The sequence below is a fragment of the Eretmochelys imbricata genome, chromosome 14 (genome assembly GCF_965152235.1).
Source record: "Eretmochelys imbricata isolate rEreImb1 chromosome 14, rEreImb1.hap1, whole genome shotgun sequence".
In the NCBI taxonomy this organism is placed as follows: domain Eukaryota; kingdom Metazoa; phylum Chordata; order Testudines; family Cheloniidae; genus Eretmochelys; species Eretmochelys imbricata.
Window position 1 is genome coordinate 2,139,790 of NC_135585.1, and position 20,211 is coordinate 2,160,000.

General features: G+C 55.5%; 1 protein-coding gene across 3 annotated transcripts; it reads left to right on the forward strand.

The window, feature by feature from the left end:
• Positions 1-25: 25 nt before the first annotated feature.
• On the forward strand, positions 26-16,251 carry SLC26A11 (solute carrier family 26 member 11). Of its 3 annotated transcripts, none has more exons than XM_077833794.1 (17): positions 26-72; positions 1,780-2,146; positions 3,033-3,225; positions 3,416-3,501; positions 4,718-4,797; positions 6,283-6,425; positions 7,028-7,203; positions 7,601-7,673; positions 8,260-8,310; positions 8,595-8,655; positions 9,115-9,170; positions 9,394-9,534; positions 10,495-10,622; positions 11,156-11,255; positions 11,855-11,988; positions 12,592-12,664; positions 13,301-16,251. In XM_077833794.1, exons 2-17 carry the CDS (start codon positions 1,949-1,951, stop codon positions 13,393-13,395), a joined length of 1,788 nt encoding a protein of 595 aa, XP_077689920.1. In that variant the 5' UTR covers positions 26-72; positions 1,780-1,948; the 3' UTR covers positions 13,396-16,251. The 3 variants fall into 3 exon arrangements, with proteins under 3 accessions (XP_077689920.1, XP_077689921.1, XP_077689922.1); XM_077833795.1 differs by lacking the exon at positions 26-72 and adding an exon at positions 1,569-1,697; XM_077833796.1 differs by lacking the exons at positions 26-72; positions 3,033-3,225 and adding an exon at positions 1,569-1,697.
• The last annotated feature ends 3,960 nt before the right edge of the window (positions 16,252-20,211 follow it).

Here is a 20,211-nt window from a genome sequence, read left to right on the forward strand (position 1 = left end):
TCCGCCCCGGGCGCGTCACAGGAGCCGGGCCGGGGTCCGGGCGCCCGGCGGCGGCGGTGGCGGCTGGGGCGGGTGAGTGCGGGGCTGGGGCCGGGGGGGGACGTGCGGGGCGACCCTCGGGGGCCGGGGCAGCCAGAGCTCTCCAGGGCCCCCGGGCGCCTCCTCTCCTGCCCTCCGACCCCGCGGGGTGCCCCCCACCCCAGGCGTTGCGTACCGCAGAGCAGCCCCTGTCCCTGGGCTCCCGGCCGGAGCTGCTGGACCTTGGGGTGCTGCCGCCGCACCCCCTGGCTCGACGTGGTTCCATGAGAGCCAGGGTTTGACCGTGCGGATCAATGGCTCTTAGCCTCCCCCCCCGGTACACATTGTTCCAGTACTGCGGGCAGGCGCCTCGCCCTGCTCGGGCTCTCAGAAGGACACGGGGTTGGACCCATGGTCCGTCTAGCCCAGGGTCCTGTCTCCCACACTGGCCCCTGCCCGGTGCTTCAGGGGGAGCGAACAGAACAATCATCCAGGGATCCCTCAGTCCCCTGGGGTCCAGGCCCAGCCTCTGGCAGTCAGAGGCTTAGGGACACCCAGAGAATGGGGTTGCGTCCCTGACTGTCTTGGCTCATAGCTATTGATGGACCTGTCCTCCGTGAACTTACCTCATTTTTTTAACCCAGTTGTACTTTTGGCCTTCATCACATCCCCTGGCAAAAGTCCCACTGGGTGAGGGTGTGTGGTGTGAAGCAGTGCTTCCTTTTGTTTTAAACCTGCTGCCTATGTATTTCATCAGGTGACCCCTGGTTCTTGTGTTATGTGAAGGAGTAAATAACACTTCCCTGTTCGCTTTCTACATCATAACGTACATGATTTTATAGACCTCTATCATATCCCCCCTTAGTCACCTCTTTTCTCAGCTGTACACTTCCAGTCTTTTTGATCGCTCCTCCTATGGAAGCTGTTCCAGACCCCCGATCATTTTTAAAAAAAGAAAAGGAGGACTTATGGCACCTTAGAGACTAACCAATTTATTTGACCATAAGCTTTCGTGAGCTACAACTCACTTCATCGGATGCATGAAATCGGATTCATTTTTGTTGCCCTTCTCTGTACCTTTTCCAATTCTAATGTATCTTTGTTGATATTCCTGTGTGAAATGAGGTTTGTTGTGTTCCTCAGCGTGGGTCTTTGTCACCTTGTGCAGGTGGAGAGATGTGTGCAGCCTGTCCCTGCCGCGGATCCAGCTAGCACTGACTGTTCTTCCTCTGTTCTCGGCCCTTGGCTTTGTAAAATAATCAGAGCAAACTAGGCCCTGCTGGGCGACTTACTGCCCAGACCCATGTGCTGGGCATTTCTGGGAACGGGGTGGAGGCTCCTTCTTTCTTTGCAGCCTCATGTAAAAACTCTCTATTTCCTTCTTTTTGCCAAAGAGAGAGAGAGAGAGAGAAACCCGTTGAGCAGCACTCTGCCCAGGCCGGCTCCTTGGGACCCACTCCCTGCCCTGGAGTGCAGCTCGCCAGTGTCCCTCTGGGAAAATGTTCCAGGAGAGGGAGCTAGAGTCCATGGGGGGCAGAAAAACTCCACCCAGCAAGTTCTCTGCACTTGCCCCCAGGGCCAAGGCTCTGCCTTAGGAGACCTCAGCAGCTGAATGGAGGAGGTGGAGGCGTCCCTCAGTCTGGGCCTTAATAGGAGCCTGGAAGGAGAGGAGTCCATCGGTGGGTGCTATAAATGGACAGACAGTGCCCCGTGCATCCCTGCCCGGCCTAGGCCGAGTCTCTGACCCTCCTTCCCATGCAGGTATGTTGGCGAACCAGAGAACTCTACTGAACAGTGCTGCTGAGGAGACTGTCTTCTCCCGGTCACCATGTCCCCTGAGATCGTTGCAGGGGATTCTAGTGGCGCCCTGACAGACCCAGCTGAGCCTGGAGCGTGGTACGCACTGGTCTGAATTCCCAAGAAAGCTGCTATGGCAGAGCGGGACCGAGAGGCCCCCGAGCGATGCTGCTCCTACTGCACAGTGCAGAGGAGGCTCCCTGTCCTCAGGTGGCTGCCCCAGTATTCTCTGCAGTGGCTGCAGCTCGATCTCATCGCTGGCGTGACCGTGGGCCTGACTGTCGTGCCGCAAGCACTGGCCTATGCCGAGGTGGCCGGCCTGCCAGTTCAGGTGGGTTGCTTGATTCTAGAGCTGGAGGGTTGTGCCGGGGGGGGTGGAAGCAGCTGTGGCAAGTTCCTTTGCAGAGTCATCTCGAGGCAACCAATAGGTATTGTTTCCCCTCCTCTTTTCACAAAGGGACCCCAATGCCTCAGTGCTGCGGACACTGAGAAGTACATCCCTTGGGCTGTCCCTGGCACAGGCATGTGCTGATCTGATCAATGCAGGCTCCTCACCTGGCCATACATACAGCCAAGCTTAGAACTCACTCATTCCATGTGCGAGTAAGTCTACAGTGTCCTCTTTATAGCACCTGCCCCCAACGCCGCTACAGGCTGGATGTTCCCCAGCTGCAGTAGCTAAATGTCCTGTGGTACTGGAGGAGTCTCCCCGTCACAGCACAGAGGATATTGTAAATACTGCCACACAGTAAACCTCAATGTTTTAATGGTAGCCACTGCAAAAATGCAGAGTTTTGAGCATTATAAAGGGGGCACTGTTCACAGTGAGGGCGATTACAGTGGAGGGAGGTGCTTGCATATCCTGGCAGAATGCTGAAGATTGTAACAGCAGGGGGGCTGGGTGGGTGTTAGCGAGGCAGTAACACGTGGCAAGGTGAGTGGCAGGGCACACTGGGGGGCTGAAGGCAGGCAGCCTCCTGGGACTGGCCACGTTCCTCTTTCAGAAAGTGTGTGGTACAGACATCAGGGTGACGAACACGTGACAGACATTTCTTCCAAAGATTGCCCAATACATTCCCCTGGGATACTTCCCTGGCCAGACCCTTTGCTAACCAATCACAGCCATCCTTTCAGAATGCCCCGGTCCTGGCATGGTCAGAGCAGGTTCCCAGGTCACTGTGATTCTGGCGCTGAAGGCTCTGTTTGTTCCTGTGCAGTACGGTCTCTATTCCTCCTTCATGGGCTGCTTTGTCTACTGCCTTCTGGGGACCTCAAAAGATGTGACGCTGGGTCCAACGGCCATTATGTCGCTGCTGGTCTCTTCCTATGCGTTCCATGACCCTGCCTATGCCATCCTGCTGACCTTCCTGTCAGGCTGTATCCAGCTAGCCATGGGTCTCCTGCACCTCGGTGAGATGCTGCGGCCATGTTAGGCCTTGTTTTTGTATGACGCTTCTCATTCTAGCAACTTGTCCCCACAAGAAATGTCTCTGCTGTTGTCCAGCTCTGATTTGTAAAGCCTTGCACTCTGCATGTGTGTGCATGCTGCAGTCTGTACCTAGGAGAGCAGCTTCCTTATAGCAATTTCCATCCTTTGCAGGTTTCCTACTGGACTTCGTTTCCTGCCCCGTCATTAAAGGGTTTACCTCGGCCGCTTCGGTCACCATTAGCTTCAACCAGGTCAAGGTAGGACCTTCTCCTCCCTGTGGCTTCTCTATTTCTTTAGTTTAACTTGCCCAGTGGCCTAATGCAGCCTTGCAAAATTGTCATAAAAATTCACCGGCCCAGCTGCACATTCTGTTTAGCTTGGCGCCGTGATATCAGTGGAAACATGAAGGATACTTCACTGGCCCCTCAAACAAACAAGCAAACAGGGTTGCGCCAGATGAGCGCACTAGAAGGATTTTGCAAGGTTGGTGTGATGGGGTGAGTGCCCTGCACTGCCATGCTAGTGACCCATAGTGGGTTCCTCGCTCCCTCCCTCCCAGAGCTGAGATTGTGCTCAGTGCTAGGGCAAGTGGAGGTGATGTTCTGCCCATTGGCTGGGGGACCTGGTCATTACGCTGTGTGGACTAAGCTTTGTTTGCTTCCCTTGTCAATACACTGTCCTCCTCTCGGGTGATGCGGGGGTTATGGGGGTGCTGCGGAGACAATCAGTATCCTCTGACCGCTGTGGTGGGTGATTTTTCTCTACGGGGAGGGATGTGGGGGGCTGGGATTGGCTGTGAGGTTTGACTGGTCCACGGCTTGGCCAATCCTCTTCATTCCTTGTGGTGATTTTAGGTATTGCCACATTTCCTTTGTGGTTGACTGTAATCAGAATGGGATGTGGGTCAGCATATGCTTTGCAAGGCGCCAAACAACAGAAATCATCAGCTAATCTCTTATGGTTTTATCAAGTGCTCTTTCTGGGAGGAACCTCTGAGTTCTTTTAGCCACATTCACTGTCAGCCTCTGGTGACATGTGAGAACTCGAGAGGAGGCAGCTGGACAGTCGTGGGTCAAGGAAAGCATCCCAGTTTGAATACCACGTTTGGGAGAGCCTGTCTGCTTGCATGGGAAGCAGGACTCTGTCTCCATGGGGCAGGGGCTGCCTCAGCACCAGACATCTGGGAGAATGGGAACTGTCTGCCCACTGAGCCGCCAAAGTTTCCTAGGGGTGGAGGAAGGATCTGGAGAAAATTCCTTGGCCAGAGGTTTGCACACAGCTACGTGGTCTGGTCCCTGATGAAAGCTTCCAGGTAGCAGACACAAAAGACACTGCATGGGCCAGCGCCATGGGGAGGGGAAGGGAAGGGTCCAATCCCATGCGGCTTTGGTCTGTCATTGGGGATACTTGTCAGGTGCATTTGGGAGCTGGGGCTATGCTGGTCTTTCATGGGGCCTTTGTTTGTTTGCACAGAACATCCTGGGGCTGCACAACATTCCACGACAGTTCTTCCTGCAGGTGTATCACACCTTCCAAAGAATCGGGGAGACCAGGTCAGCAGACATCTCTGTGCTCTTCCTTGATCGTTCCTTCCATCAGCATCCTGGCGTGGCTGGTGTGGAGGTGGGGGGAACGCAGGGCTGGGAAAGGCACCGTGAGTATAAGGTGCAGCTGCCTGCTGTGTCCTCTGTCAGGTCACACCGGGCACAAGCAGACTCTGCCCAGTGCCCTGTGCCAGCATGAAGCTACACTCCATGCCCTCCATCATGTTGGATTGGTTTGGAGCGTGAGGATGCATGGGGTCAGCCTGACAGTTCATGGCCTCTCCCGTTGCCGGGGTGGGGGAGGATGCAGCGGAAAATGGAGCTATGAATTGTCTCCCCGCCCAGTCCCATCGGTAGAGCAGGGCACTGAGCCCGTCAGCGAGTTGCCAGCACCAAGCAGGTACTTGCATGGCTCCCAGTTCAAGCCAGCCCTGGGACGGTCTGTGCCTCACACTGCCCAGGCAGCCCAAGCTTGCGAGCTCAGTTGTCTCTGTGCCCCACCTTGCCCTGCCTCTGTTGGCTGCCCCTGTGGGGAGGAAATTACTGGGTGTAAGGGGCAGATGCTACTCACTGCTCAGCAGCGCCCCCTCGTGGCTCATCTGGGGAATTAGCTCACCACTGTCTGCGCCCCATCCTGCAGTCGGCCAGCACCTTGACCCATTTACTCGGTCTGCAGTCCCCACCTTGCTAGTCAGGAGCCACAGTGCCTCTCCTTTGTTGGTTAGCCCACCAGCCAGACCACCATCCAGGGTCTCACCAGGGTCTCTCACTATCCTCTGTGCTGACTGCATCACTCCCACAGTGCTTTGTACAGGAACCCAGGCCTCCCCTCTGCACCGGGTTCCAATCTGGGGACCCTCGACCCAGCAGCTCAGGTCTGTTCTCTCAGCCCTCACTGCCCCTTCCCTGGGCTGCTTCCTTCCCCTAGGATCAAGGAGCAGGGCTGCAGGCTTCCTCACTGCAGCCCCCCTCCCTGGCTGTAGAGCAGCCCCATTTGTTTCTGCCCATGTGAGCTTCATCCCCGATTAAGCCTCCTTGGGGCCTAGCTCCCCTCCAGGTGCAGCCGATGGCTAACTGGCCTCTCTTGCTTCCGTTAACCTTCCAGGGCTCATGTGGGGTGAATGCCCCATCACACAAGGTTTGCCCTGTGACTCCACACCCCGGCACAGCCCTGTCTATCCTTGATCCATTTTGGGCAGTGAGGGCAGAGTACATGCCCTTTGCAGGAGTGGCGGTGAGGGGCTGAAATGGGGAATGGTTGTCCCTGGCCAGTTCCGGTTGGAAGTGGATCCTGCTCCACTGATTCCTGTCCGGTTTCTGACCTGGGTCCTTCTCCCTGTTCCCTGAGAACTGATCTGATTGTGGCAGAGACGAGTCTCCTCACTCAGAACTGGAGCCTGGCCTGGGCTGGGCTGGGCCCTTCCCACGAGAGAAAACCTTTTCAGTAGTGATTGCAGTATGTTGCAACATGTCCCGGATTTGGTCTGTTTGCAGGGCTGGGGATGCTCTCTTGGGGCTGGTCTGCCTGGCAGTGCTTGTGGGGCTCAGGGCGATGAAAGGCCACATCCCCAGGGTCCATCGGGTGGAGCTGTTGTCCGTCAGGATCAGTCGTCTTATCATCTGGGCCACAGCAACAGGTTAGTTGACTGCCCTGCCCAGCTCTGACTTGCTCTTCCCCATGGCAGCACCCGTAAGGTCCCGGACTTGTGCCAGGGTCACAGGGTGATGAGGAGAAACGAGGAAGAGGAAGAAACAGCACGTTGTATGCCTGCAGCAAATGCCTGCTGGGAGAGTGCTCTGGCCCAGGCTGGCTGTGGGGGGATGTGATGGGCAGGGGGGCCATTCCCCACTAGGCCCAAATCTGGCCCATGCTGGCAGGGCCCACAAGTTGTTCCAGTAGGATGGCTGCTCAGGGGCCCTTGTCTGAGATGGGTCTGTCCCCCGGAGAGGCAGCGGTCCAAACCACTGTCCTGACCGGCAGCGCCTGGCCCCTTGTGGGCAGCCCCCACAGAAAGGGCCAGGACTGAGTGGAGACTGAACGCCCCTTGCACAGTGGGTCTCTCCAGGGCAGGGCTGAGGCCTGCTGGTGGGAGGTTCGTTCTGCTGCTGCCCCTGCTCTTATGGACAGCAGGCGTCCACCTGGGCTGGAAAGAGTCCCCAGTGCATGTCCCTCTACTATGCCCATCCCCACTGGGCTTGGAGCGATGCTTTCACCCTGGTAATTTCCTCTCTGATGTAGCTCGCAATGCACTTGTGGTCCTGTTTGCTGGCCTGGTCGCCTACTCCTTCCAGGGGATGGGCTCCCAGCCATTCACCCTCACTGGGGCGACGCCCCAGGGGCTCCCTCCCTTCCAGCTGCCGCCTTTCTCCAAGGCCGAAGCCAACAGCACTGTGTCCTTCAGCGAGATGGTGCAGGTGAGTGGTGGTGGGAGCGGATGGGATCATGCCAGGTTGGTGCTCTAATTCTGTACCGTACCTTTAAATGGCTGAGCAAGCTCGAGAGAGGTGGGATTCCAATGGGAATTGGGGGTTCTCCCCTTTGCCCCTTTCCCTCCAGTTGGGGAGCAGACAGGGCTGGATGCATGGAGCCTTGGGGTGACCTGCCCTCCAGCACGTATGTGCACAGGGCTAGTGGAGTGAGGGGTCCTGTCTACCCTCGCTCGGCTGAGCTGCATCATGGGAGATTTCCTCTTGAGACTCGCACTTCCTGCTGCCCTCAGAGATGGGGGGACAGTGCAGAGGGCACCATCTCCTGCGTCTGCAGCGCTCTCTGCCATGATATTCATGCTGGCCTCTTCCATCCCCTCCCCAGGACCTGGGAGCTGGACTGGCTGTGGTGCCTCTCATGGGCCTGATGGAGACTGTCGCTATTGCCAAGGCCTTTGGTATGGTGTCGGGTCTGCCGTGCTGTGTTTCGGGCTCCCACAGCCTTCGGCCCTCACATGGGGAAGGGTCTGGAGTCAGCTGCCACCGGGCGGCAGTGGGGAAGGCCCCTGGGGTGGGACCTTCCACATGTCAAAGAAAAGCGCTGGGGGTGCAGGAAGGAGGTGCTTGGGGGCTGTCCCTTGGAGTGTAGAGTCAGTGGATGGGGCGGGGGGATCACATGGAACATTCCCCCACAGCTGGGCATTTCCCCCTGTAGTTTATTGCCCTGGTGAGGCAGCTCCTAGGTACCAGAATGCGGTAGGGAGGTTCCCCATGCCCCAAGGCAAGAGCTCAGTGTTGGTAAGGCCTGTTACTGCTCTCCAGGTGAGGGGAATGTGACCTGCAGGGTGAAGGTGGTGAAATGAGCCACTTCTCAGGGGTCCCGTGGAGCCTGTGACACATGTCATTCCCCCGCAAAGGCTGACTCGCCCTTCCATGCACCCTGCTGTCCCCCCCCCGCCCCCCCGGGTGCTGGCACCGGGTTCGCAGGAAGCTCTGGGATAAAGGGGTAGGGAGTTCTGCCTAGTCACAACCTCCTTCTTTCAGCCTCACAGAACAATTACAGAATCGACCCCAATCAGGAGCTGTTGGCGATGGGTAAGAGCTCAGCCAGGGGGGCGGGGGATTGCCAGGACATGGTGTAAGGGGTTGGGGGGGACCCTCTCTCCAGCCTGGCTGGGGCAGGGTTGGGAATCCAGTCTCAGGACTGAACCTGCTGTGGACCCTTGTCTGCTAATTGGAAGGGGCCTTGGTGGTGGCTGCCCCTCACCGAGCTGGAACTGATGGGATGGAGGGCCCACTCTGCCCCCCAAGCCAGGCAGCATCTGGACTCCCCTCCTGACTGCACAGTTCACAACATCCCGTCTCTCCCCCCACAACAGGCCTCACCAACCTCCTGGGCTCCTTCGTCTCCTCCTACCCCGTCACCGGCAGCTTTGGGCGGTGAGTAGCACCACTGAGGCTGGCAGCCAGTTCGGCAGGCCAGCCTTGTCAGGGCACGGGGGATCCTTGATAAGGGGCTGGGTGAACCTAGTCAGGGCCTGGGTTTGGATCCCAGCCAGTGGAGAGGGGCCCTTTTCCCTTTGCCCCATGTCAGTGGGCCATGTGTGCTGTAGCTTTGCCCTCACTCCTGCCCCTCATGCCCCCCGCCTGGACCCTCAGGGTTTGCTTTTGTTCCTACCTGGATGATTTATTAGGGTGGGGGGCAAGGGCCTTCCCCAGTGTACTGCATGCCCTGGGGAGGGGCTAGTCTCCGGACAGACAGGAGCTCAAAGTGGGGCCGGTCCCCAGGCCTCCCTCTTATGACACTGAGTCCATCCAGCAGCTCCCGCATCGCACTGGGGAGCTGGAAGGAGCTGGCCTTCGCACGGCCTGTAACGGTGCGTTTGGTTTGTGTTCCAGGACAGCGGTGAATGCACAGACGGGTGTGTGCACCCCAGCAGGGGGGCTGATAACAGGTAGGTGCCCCGCCTTCACCCAGGGACTCCATTGCTGCTTCCCCTGCCATTCCAAGGGCCACCTCTGGGCTCGTCCCTCCCCAGGGTTTTACATCCTGTTCTCCTCACCTGTGTGAGCCTGGGCTGAGTGTGTGTGTACGGGGAGGAAGGCTGGGGTGTCCCTGCCCTGCCGTGGCTTGGGGTCGGGTGGCTGTGTTTCACCATCTGCCTTGTGTCTCCCCAGGGACCCTGGTCCTGCTCTCTCTGGCCTACCTGACCTCGCTCTTCTATTACATTCCCAAAGCGGCTCTGGCTGCTGTCATCATTTGCGCCGTGGCTCCTATGTTTGACGCCAGGATCTTCAGGACACTGTGGCGGGTTAAACGTACGGGCACCACGAGCAACCTGCTTTGCACACCTGCCTGGGGCTCCGTCTCATCCCCGCAGAGGGCGAATTCCTGCTCTTTGCATGGTTTCACTATAGGGGGAAGTTCAAAGGAATGCAGCGCCACTTGCAGGCCGTTACTGGCGATGCTCGGAAAAGGGTGGGATTTGGTATAACCCCACCTGGTTAAAATATCCATGAGGACGGTAATATCTGTCATTGGACCAACTTCTGTGGGGGAGAAAGACAAGCTTCCAAGCTACACAGAGCTCTTTTTCTCAGGCAAGACTCTGCTGGACCTGTGCCCTTTACGCAGGGATCTGAGAGGGCCATTTGATTGTGTGTGCTCCACACCTGAATGTAGCGTAGTTCCCTCCCTCCTCTGAGCGCTCTGTGCCCTGGTGGACAGAAAGACAGATGCCTGTGGGGTGCCCTGGACCAAGAGGGGGCAGTTTAGGTGATAATATTCAGCGCCAAGGCAGCACGTCACGTTTCCAGACTGCTGTAAAACATCCCGTGTCCCAGCCTGGGGATTCTGGCCAGGTGTTCTCCCGCTCACTGACCCAGCTCCAGACTCTGCCCTTCTTGAGATGAGGGCTTTGAGTATCCCCTCCCCTCCCCGCATCTCTGGTAGCCCTCATGTGGTGCTCGGCCAGATGTTGGGATTGAAGCACACAGGGAGCCCCAAGATGTTTGGATGTTGTGTTAGCACTGAACCCTGACTTCCTGCCCCCCAATCTGAACCCTCTCCTGCCACCGGCAGCCTCCGGCCTGTGATGTGCCACACGCAAAGGCATCTCCGCTCCCCCTCTACAGATGCAAACGGGCGTCTGTTCCCTCGTCCATTCCCCTTCCCCTGGCTCCACAGGCTGCTGGCTGACGCTGGGGGCTTCGCGGCACAGCTGCCGTGTGGGAGGGTGAACGGATGGGACGAGGCAATGACTGGGGTCTCACTCTCAGGGCTGGACCTTGTGCCGCTGTGTGTGACGTTCCTGCTCTGCTTCTGGGAGGTTCAGTATGGCATCATGGCCGGCATGCTGGTCTCCGGCGTTCTCCTGCTCTACACCATTGCCAGGCCTCGGATCAAGGTGCGGCTCAGACCTCCTTGTGTGGGGTTCAGCTTCAGTGGGGTTCCCTGAGATGTGGGAGGATGTCACTATTGCCATAGGCATCTACCTGGAGCAATAGCTGGGTGCATCATGTGGCTTCCTCTTCTTCCGATCCTGCCCCATCCCTACTTAACACCCCCATGGCCCTCATCTGCCCCAGCTGTTGTGCAGAGAGACAGTCCAAGAGACGCAAAGAAATGGTTAATGCAGGCAGCTGAGAATGGTGTGGGCAGCATTTCTTAGCATTGATGGTGTTTGATCCCCTCCATTTCCAGTGTACACACACACACCAGCCTGTCTGTGTGCGGTTGGGGGAGTCATGGGTGTGTGGTGGGAGATGGGGTGAAGGCTCCATCACACGCCCCTTCAGTGTGAGGGACAATGGCTGGCTGTGTTACCTACGCACCCGCCTCCACTGTGAGGGGGACACTGGCTCTGGGCTGAGAATTTGGAGCATGTTACATTACCCAGCGCAGCCACCTCTCATCTTTCCCCTCTTGGTTCTCCTGCAGCTATCAGAGCAGGGGGTGCTTCTCATGCAGCCTGCGAGTGGTCTGCATTTCCCCGCTGTTGAGTCCCTCCGAGATGCCATGCACAGATGGGCTCTGGCAGGTACGGTGCAGTCTACCCTGACTATCAGCCCATCTGGTACAAGCCAAGCGCATCCTCGTTTCAATGCTGTAGCTTGTGGACAGCGCTGGTCTCACTGCTGAGCCTCTGAATATAAACGAGGCCAGAATGGCTGCTCCACAGTGGGGTCTTTGTCAGCCTTGGAGCTCCTGGATAAATACAACCCCAAATTCAGATCAACTCCTCAGGCAAATGCCCATGAAGCTGATTCTGAACCTCCTGTGATCAGCCAGCTGGCCCCTGAGAGCCCTCCCCCTGCGGCTTGTAGGGAAGAGATCTTGGGGAAAGCCTTAGTTGGAAATGGACTGGGATTCACCCTGCCTGGGCAGGACCTGTTGATGCAGCTATCAAGGCTTTATCCTTCACTGTCTCTCAGGCTTGTCTGGCCTTCAGCATCCTCCCAGTGTAAATGGCTGGCTGGGTGGGGCAGGATCAACAGAGGCTTGGCGAAACTCGTGCCAACACTCCAAACTGCCAGGCTCAGAAAGATCAATTCCTGCTTTAAGTTTCCTGCCCAGGTGGCTGGTGAATGTTCTGCTGGAAATGCCAGTGAGGTGACCACATGGTGTTCTCGCCCTCAGTGTCTCCGCCACGCTGTGTCATCCTGGACTGCACCCACGTCAGCAGCATGGATTATACCGTGGTGATGGGATTGGCAGACCTGCTGCAGGAGTTCCGGAAAAGGGGCCTCACCCTGACCTTCTTTGGCTTGCAGGTGTGTCTGGAAAGTAGGGGTGGGCACTGGCTGTCAGTTCGGACCAGGGACATGGGCACTTGTCATGCAGCTGCTTCCAAAACCAAGGCTGCTGCCATATTCTCCAGTGGGCTGGTCACCAGACTAGCTCAGCCAAATTTCCTTCCCCAGAGGAAGCTCGAGAACTTGGGGCTGCACTTGCAATTTACCAAGAACCTGAAGCTTGTACCTAACGTGCGACTAACGCAGCTGATGTCAGTGCCCATCAGCTCAGATGCAAAATCCTGGCCCAGCATGCATTGTGGCCTGGCTGCTCAGGTCAAGATGGAGCATGGCGTCTTGAGACCTGCTGTCCTCATGGGCTGCACCTGCCCACTCAAGAAGGGGGAGGCTGCTCCTACAGTGGCTGCAGAATCTGGGGTTCACTCATATGGATCAAGCGGGGGGGAGGGGCTGCAGCTGTCATCTGTGCTGCTCCTACCTAGGGACTGAGCTCTTGGGGTCAACTCGGCCCAGCCTCCCTTCCTAAGCCTCCCAGGATACACATCTGGAAGTCTTTGCTGTCTCTGTGAACGATGGAAGCTGGAATGTCACAACCGCACTCATCCTGTCCTCTCTCCTCAGGGCCATGTTCTCCAAGTCTTGCTGTCTGCAGATCTGGAGGGATTCCAACATTTCCCCAGCCTGGAGGAGGCGGGTAAGTGAGGCCAAGGCCCTGCTCTCTGTAGGGCTGGGAAAGGCTAATATGCCTCTGGCATGGGACCAGCAACAAGTGGTAACCTCCAGAGAAATGCCCCAAGTGTTCAGACTAGGAGCTGCTGCTGCCCGGGGTTCTGGGGAGATGGTTGAATTGAATCCCTCTGGTGGTTATCAGAGGAAGCGCTTATGGGGTTAGGTAGATCTGGAGACCCCCAGAAGTGGGGGGGGGGAGGGGCCTGACTGCCCTAAGAAAGGTTTCAGAGTAGCAGCAGGGTGTTACCATACACACTGTAACGAGAGTGATGGTAACACCCATTGTTGCATGTTCTCTGTGTGTATAAATCTCCCCACTGTATTTTCCACTCAGTACATCCGATGAAGTGAGCTGTAGCTCACGAAAGCTTATGCTCAAATAAATTTGTTAGTCTCTAAGGTGCCACAAGTCCTCCTTTCCTTTTTGCCCTAAGAGAGACTCCTTCTATTTCTTCCGAGCTGGAATTCAGGCTCTGGAAAGTTAAATGCCCCTGAGTCTGTCATGGCATCTCGGTGGAGCCTAGGCCTTTGCTTTAAATGTCCCCTGTTTTTTGCCTTCCTCTCTCCTTCCCCACCCATGCCACCCCTGCCTCTCCTGCAGAGAAGGGCCATGGAGCAGAACTGGATGGCAGGAGCCGAGTCCTACTTCACAGCGCCAGCGAGAACATGCTGCCAGCGTCAGGGCTCATCCAGTGAGGATTGGCAACCTCTGCCCTTTTGCCCTCCTTGCCTCAGACTGGCACCTCCTGGATGCTCTGGAGAATGGACATGTGCCACCCCGTCTCCACTGCCCTGTGTAGTTCCTAGTGCACTTTAAGGCAATACAGCTGTGGAGAGGGGGACACTCTCACTGGCGATGCTATCTGGTGAGGGGATGAAAAGCCCTCTGGGCTTGTTTCTCCATTGCTGTGTCCCAGGGAGCACTGAGCCATCTGACATTGTAGGAGCCGGTTGCTAGCTGGTGGTGGGAAGCTTAGTGTTTCCTGGGGATAGCACTGCCCCCCCAGGGGAAGGGGACATTGCCTTCGAGGGCCCCTTGTGGCCTCCATGGTTTAGGTTTCCACTGAATTGCCCTGGCTTTTGGGGAAGGTGGTGGTGGCAGCAGGATGAGGTGGAGGGCATCTGAACACAGGGGGAGGGCTAGCTCAGTGGTTTGAGCATTGGCCTGCTAAACCCTGGGTTGTGAGTTCAATCCTTGAGGGGGTCATTTAGGGATCTGGGGCAAAAATTGGGGACTGGTCCTGCTTTGAGCAGGGGGTTGGACTAGATGACCTCCTGAGGTCCCTTCCAACCTGATATTCTATGATTAACCATGATCAGGGGACAGTTGGAGCAGGGATGGGCAGTGAAGAATCCAGCCAAGCCCCCGATGGTCTATGCAGGCTGCACGGGGAGTACGGGCATTATGGATGCTGGGCCAGATTGAGACCTGGCATGAGCAGATGCAGCCCCGCTGTGGCCCAATGCCTGTCGAGTCTGACTGGGCTCTCTGGCCAGAGCTGATCTAGGGGGCTTAGTGAGGGCTCTAGCACTTGAGTGACATTATGGACAAGGGAATCCAGAAAGGGAATTATGGGGGTGACATGGTCTGCAAAGGAGTGGAGGAAGCCCAGCAGCGTCTGGGTGGGAGAACTGGGCTTTGGAGGAGGTGCTTTGGGGCACCAGGGCGCAGAATGCTCAGTTCACAGGTAGCTTTTAGCTGTCACCAGCAATAGGAAACAAGCTGCCCACTCCCATGCACTGCACCCTCTGCAGTGCTCATCCTCCCACCTGCCTGATATCACACACACACACCACCCCGCTTCCAGACACAACTCCGCACATGCCAGAGTCTACAGGCATTGTATGCTGGATCACCCCCCAGGTCCGTCCCGACGAGTATCCCGTCTCCAGCAGCGGCCAGTACCAGGCGCTTCAGAGGAAGGTGTGGGATAGTCTGCCCCCCTTTGGAAATCTCCTGACTCCCGATGGAGGTTGGCTGGTGGAGGTTCTCTTCCCAAATTCTACTTTAAGTGTTTATTATTACAACCCTGCATCTTGTTGTTGTTCATATCAATGTCCAACACCCCTTTGAATTATAGCCTTTCCCCGTTAACGCGGCATTTCAAGGAGACAGTAGCTGTCCTCCGTGACCAAGGACATGTCTCTCCGCTCTAGGAATCAGGGTAATACCTGTTCAGGCCACTGGGAGAAGGAGAGTTTTGAGAATTTCATTTGTAACCTAGACCTCTTGGTTTAGGATTTTTCTATAAAGCTGCTGCCTTCAGCCCCCCAGCGTTGGGGCTGAGCTGGTATGCTGCACTAGCATGGCGTTGAAGCTGCTATCCAAGGCTTCAGAGTCTAATTTCCTTTGAAAAGTAAGTCTCCAGCTGCTGCAGTTGGGGGAAAACCTCACCAACGTGAGATTAGGGTAACTGAATCTGCAAAGAGCCTGGAGCACTAGCGCTGAGGGGTGAACTGCTCTGCTCAGCTGGGAGGGGCTGTTAACTCGGGTGTCAGGTGAGGATAATTTAAATGTCACCATTGTCAACTATTCCAGTCCCCATGTAAGGAAGGAGGTGGAGGGGCAAAGCTCTGCACAATGCACTGGGGATGAATTGTGGTGCATTGGGGAGAGTCTGTCACTGATTGTTCTTCCCCAGTCCAGAATGAGCTGAGCCCAGCAGAGCCTCTGGGCACGTACAAGCCGGAGGAGCCCAGTTGAAATGTTATGTGTTTGCACAATCTGCTGTGCATGCTGTTTCCTTCTGGCCACTCACGTGGGAGCAGCTTATTTTTTGGGTGCAGCCAGCCCAAGTGCTCCTGACTCAGTTCTGAAGGACAATGGAGCTATGGGGGAGGGGATGGCTTTAGTTTTGTAGAGCTGAACTTGTTTCCTCCTGCCCCGGGGTCCTGATTGGGTGCGGCTGACCCCATGAAATACACATTATGCAATGAAAACAGTTACACCCTAGCTAGTGCACAATCCTCCTTCTCTCTTAGCTGAACCCCGCACCCCCAATGCCCTTCTCCTCCCCATTTAAAAAAAAAAGCCTTTAAGGCAGAGACAAGTCTAGCGCTGTACTCCAGGATCGATCAAGGAGGTCTGTACCAGCTATGATTGCCCCAGGGCAGATCTATTCCTGTGCCAGCCTTGGCTACAGTCTCGGGGGCACTGACCTCTCTGCCTCCAGTTTGGCTGGAGTGAGGGCAGCTGGACTATTTTGCTGCTGTGCAGTTCAAAGCTTTTGTTATACACTGACCCTTCTCTGGACACTCACCTGATTCCCCCCTACCTGGCATCAGGTGGTGTCATTTGCACTTGTGCAAAGCAGGTGTGCGATGCCACTGAATCAGAATTCTCCACTCAAAACAGCAGTTGCATTTGCTGTGCCATGGATCAGGTGTAAATTACAAGACCAGGTGCCCAGCAGTGGGGAGTCAGGCCCACTGCCTGCTTATAGAGGATGAAACCTTTCTGAACGAGCAACTGCTCTGCTCTTCCCTTACGGAGGGTGTGTTTCCAAGGGGAACGCTCTGTACCACGAACAATAAAACTGTACGATTCCCAAGGACTCAGCCTGTGGCTCTTCCACTCATTGGAGAAATGGTTTCTCTTTTGGACTTGCAGGAATGACTAAACTCCAGGCCCTGCCTGTGACCGGGGAGCCCTATAGGGGCAAGAGATGGAGGGTTCATGGTTACAAGTCTGTACCCAGGGACTTGCCTAGACGTGGCATGTCTCCCCTGTGAGCGAGAGTTCAGTGAAGGGGGCCATGTGCAGTCTGTGCTGAAAGCTAAGAACTTGCTGGTTGTCCTGGTTAGTGGGAGAAGTATGGATGGGAAATATTGTAGGAGTGATGGAACATGGGATGTTGTGTTCCAAAGCTGCTGGAGGGGAAACTGCTCACCTAGGCTGAGGTGGTTTTCAGAGCGAACTCAGTGAAGAGGGAGAACAACTGGCATCTCTCAGCCCAGCTGAGCTTTTACAGTCTAGACAAGGGGCAGGCTCGGGCCCTTTACAGAGCACAAAAGGGGGGAACCTCGGTGCAAACAGTGACAAAATGTCCCAGGTTAGGAGAAGAGTCAAAAGGTCTGGAACTGTATAAGAGAATACAGAAGGCCACAGATGGCATCCATTACAGAGGGGACACTCTGCCAGGGCGGCTGTCTCAAGAAACGTGGACGCCAGCTCTCGACTGGCCAAGTGCTGTATGGACCGACTATTGGGTGAGAATTACTTCATGAGACAGGAAAGGAACATAGTTATAAGTAGTGGCTCTAGCTTGCATTTTAGATTTTTCATTTATCTGTAACCAGGAGTTTTCAATCCTTAGACTTACTTCTGTTTGACTCTCTGTCTTAAACTTTGTCAGATAAACGTGTTTATCAACTACATGCCGGGTGCTAAGGAGAGTGTTGAGCGGAGGCAAAGCTAGTGAACGGGGGGACTCTGCTTCCTTGGAGGCAGCAAATCTGTGTGCACTGTGTCCAGAAGTTGAGGGCCTGGGCACTCAAGTACAAGGAAGTGGGGTGTACAGACAGGTGGGAGGGACCTGAACCCCAGAACCAGAGCTTAACTGTGGGGACTATTTCCAGAGATATAACCACAAGTAATTCTACTCTGTCCCCTGACTCACTTAAGGAGCCTAAGGGTTGGTATATGCATAATTCCAGCCTGCAGAGGGAAAGAGTGGTCCTCGTGCAGGTTTCCTTTGAGGATGAGGACTGATAAGTTAGACATAGAGTGATTGCTTTGTGGAAAGTGTTCCCCCTCCTGTCTTTTATCATTTTCCCATCTGAGCTCATTCGAGAGTGTTGTGATGGTCTGGTTTCACCCCTGCCGTTGTTATTGGGATGTTTAGTGTACTGGATGAGGAACACGGCATTTGCTGTGATGCTCAAAGGACCTTTCCCAAACCTGGAGAAGAGCTCTGTGTGGCTGGAACGCTTCTCTCTCTCACCAACAGGAGTTGGTGCCATAAAAGATATGACCTCCCCCACCTTGTCCCTCTCATATCTTGGGACCGACATGCCCACAACAACCCTGCATACAGCACCGTCTGAGCAGGCAGCAGAGAAATGAAGCTGAAAGCAGAGAGTTTCAGAGCAGCAGCCGTGTTAGTCTGTAATCACAAAAAGAAAAGGAGGACATGTGGCACCTTAGAGACTGAAAAATTTATTTGAGTATAAGCTTCCGTGAGCTACAGCTCACTTCATCGGATGCAGAGTGAGTTGTAAGTCCCAGAGGCACCCTCTGGTGAGAGCTTCTTTCATTTCTCCCTCCAGCGAGGAAGAATTTGGCAGAAGCTTTCCCTGTTCCCCAAGGGCTGCAGAGGCAGAATGGGACAGGCTGTATCTGCCTGCAGCGGGTAGGGTGACCAGATGTCCCGATTGTATAGGAACAGTCCCGATATTTGGGGCTTTGTCTTATATAGGCGCCTATTCCCCTGCCCCGATTTTTCACACTTGTGAATGGTCACCCTAGCAGCGGGGGTTGTTTTTATGGATATTTCTAGGGTAGAGGATTTTTGGGGGTGTCTGGTTGTTAGATGCACCCAACTGTACCTAACGTAAACTAACACACCTAGAGCAGGGAAAGGGGGTCTCAGACCCATTCCCCACAGCGTGCCCCCTGGTTGTATATTGTTGTCTGCCACTCCCAGAGATGGCAAACTAGATGTGCCTGCAGGGCTGCTGAGCCCATCAGCAAGCAAGCGTAGGCTGACATGAGCTGCATTCCAGACAGAGAGAAGGGCCCTGAGCTCTTTGGAGGGGATAAGAGAAAGAAATCAGCTATCTCCTCCCCCCAGGCAAACGAGGCTAGACACTGGGGAAGGTCAGGGCTATGCAGCAGGGATGGGTAGGATGCCAGAAGGCACCGCCTGGCCTGGGAGATATGGAGACACCTCTGTAAGTACATCTACATCACAAATGATGCTTTACTCAAACTAGCACAGATGTGCAGCCTGACCAAGGCGTGACCAAGAAGCTATTCAAAACCTTTAGTCTCCTCATGCACCCGAAGATCTCAAAGCTTTTCACAGTCTTTCATGCACTTATCACACCACCCCTCCGTTTACAGATAGGAAACTGAGACACAGGGAGGTCCAAGGTCACACACAAAACCTGGGAAGACACTGGATTTATGGCTTAGCTTTATTACAGTAATCTGCAACCCCTTAGGTTCCCCCCCCCCGCCCCCGCCCCCGCCTCCGCCTGTTCTATGACTGCTATGAGATGTTAATGGGTCATTTCACATGGAATGGTCCCTTAGAATATCTGCTAACCACTTATGCTAAACAACCTGTTGCAGCGGCTGACAGTCCGAGGCCTGGTCTACACTAGGGACTTACATGGGTATAGCTCTCTCTCTCAGGGGTAAATCCACACCCCTGAGGCCAGTTCTATCCTGTAAACTTACAGTGGTATAGCTCTGTCGCTCAGGGATGTGAAAAGTCCACACCTCTGAGCAATGCAGTTGTACCGACCTAACCCCCAGTGTAGACAGCGCTCTGTTGACAGGACGGCTGCTTCTGCGGACCTAGCTATCGCCTCTCACGCAGGTTGGTTAACGAGGGTCTTCACTGAAGCCCTACAGCAGTGCAGCTGCTCGGGCGCATTTGTGCTCCCGCAGCATTTGAAGCGTAGCCCTGCCCTGAGAGACGTATCCGAACTGCGTGAAGCCCAGTGGGGAGGCGGATTATCTATGTCAGTGCCTCTCAACCTTTCCAGACTACGGTACCCCTTTCCGGAGTCTGATTTGTCTTGTGTACGCCCAGCTTTCACCTCACTTAGAAACAGCTTGCTTACAAAATCAGACCTAAAAATACAAAAAAGTGTCACAGCGCACTATTAGTGAAAAACGATCGACTCTCATTTTTACCAGTTATAAAATAAATCAACTGAAATATAAATAATGTACCTACATTTCAGTGTGCCCTATATAGAGCAGTATACACAAATCATTGTCCCTATAAGATTTCAGTTTGTACCGACTTTGCTAGTGCTTTTTATGTAGCTAGGCAGATATCTGGGTGAGCTGATACCGCCCCGGGGTACCCGAACCCCTGGCCTGTGCTGACGGGAGATGCCCTCTCCTAGGCATCCATAGTGTCTACACTGAAATGCAGCAGCTGCGCCACTGTAGTGACTGAAGGGTAGACATACTCCCAACCCCTTTTCCAGGCCTGGAGAAGAGCTCTGTGTGGACAGAAATTGGTCCAGAACAAGCTATTACCTCACCCCCCTGTGTCTCACACATCCGTGTTAGCAGGCTCAGGGCCTTGGACGCTACATACATCAAACATCGGGTACGCCCAGCGCCTGCTGTGGGACCGGCCCCCCGCTCCTACTCCTGTGTCTGGGCCCTGGGCACCCCGCTGCATTTCTGCCCGGGACCGTGGCAGGGTCGCCAGGACAGGAGCCCTGCCTCTCCCGCTCGGGCTCACGCAGGGCTTCCCCGCCGCAGGCAGGGCGGGCGCCGGGTGTCCCGCCGGCTCGGACGCGCCCCGTTAGCGCCAGTGCTTCGGC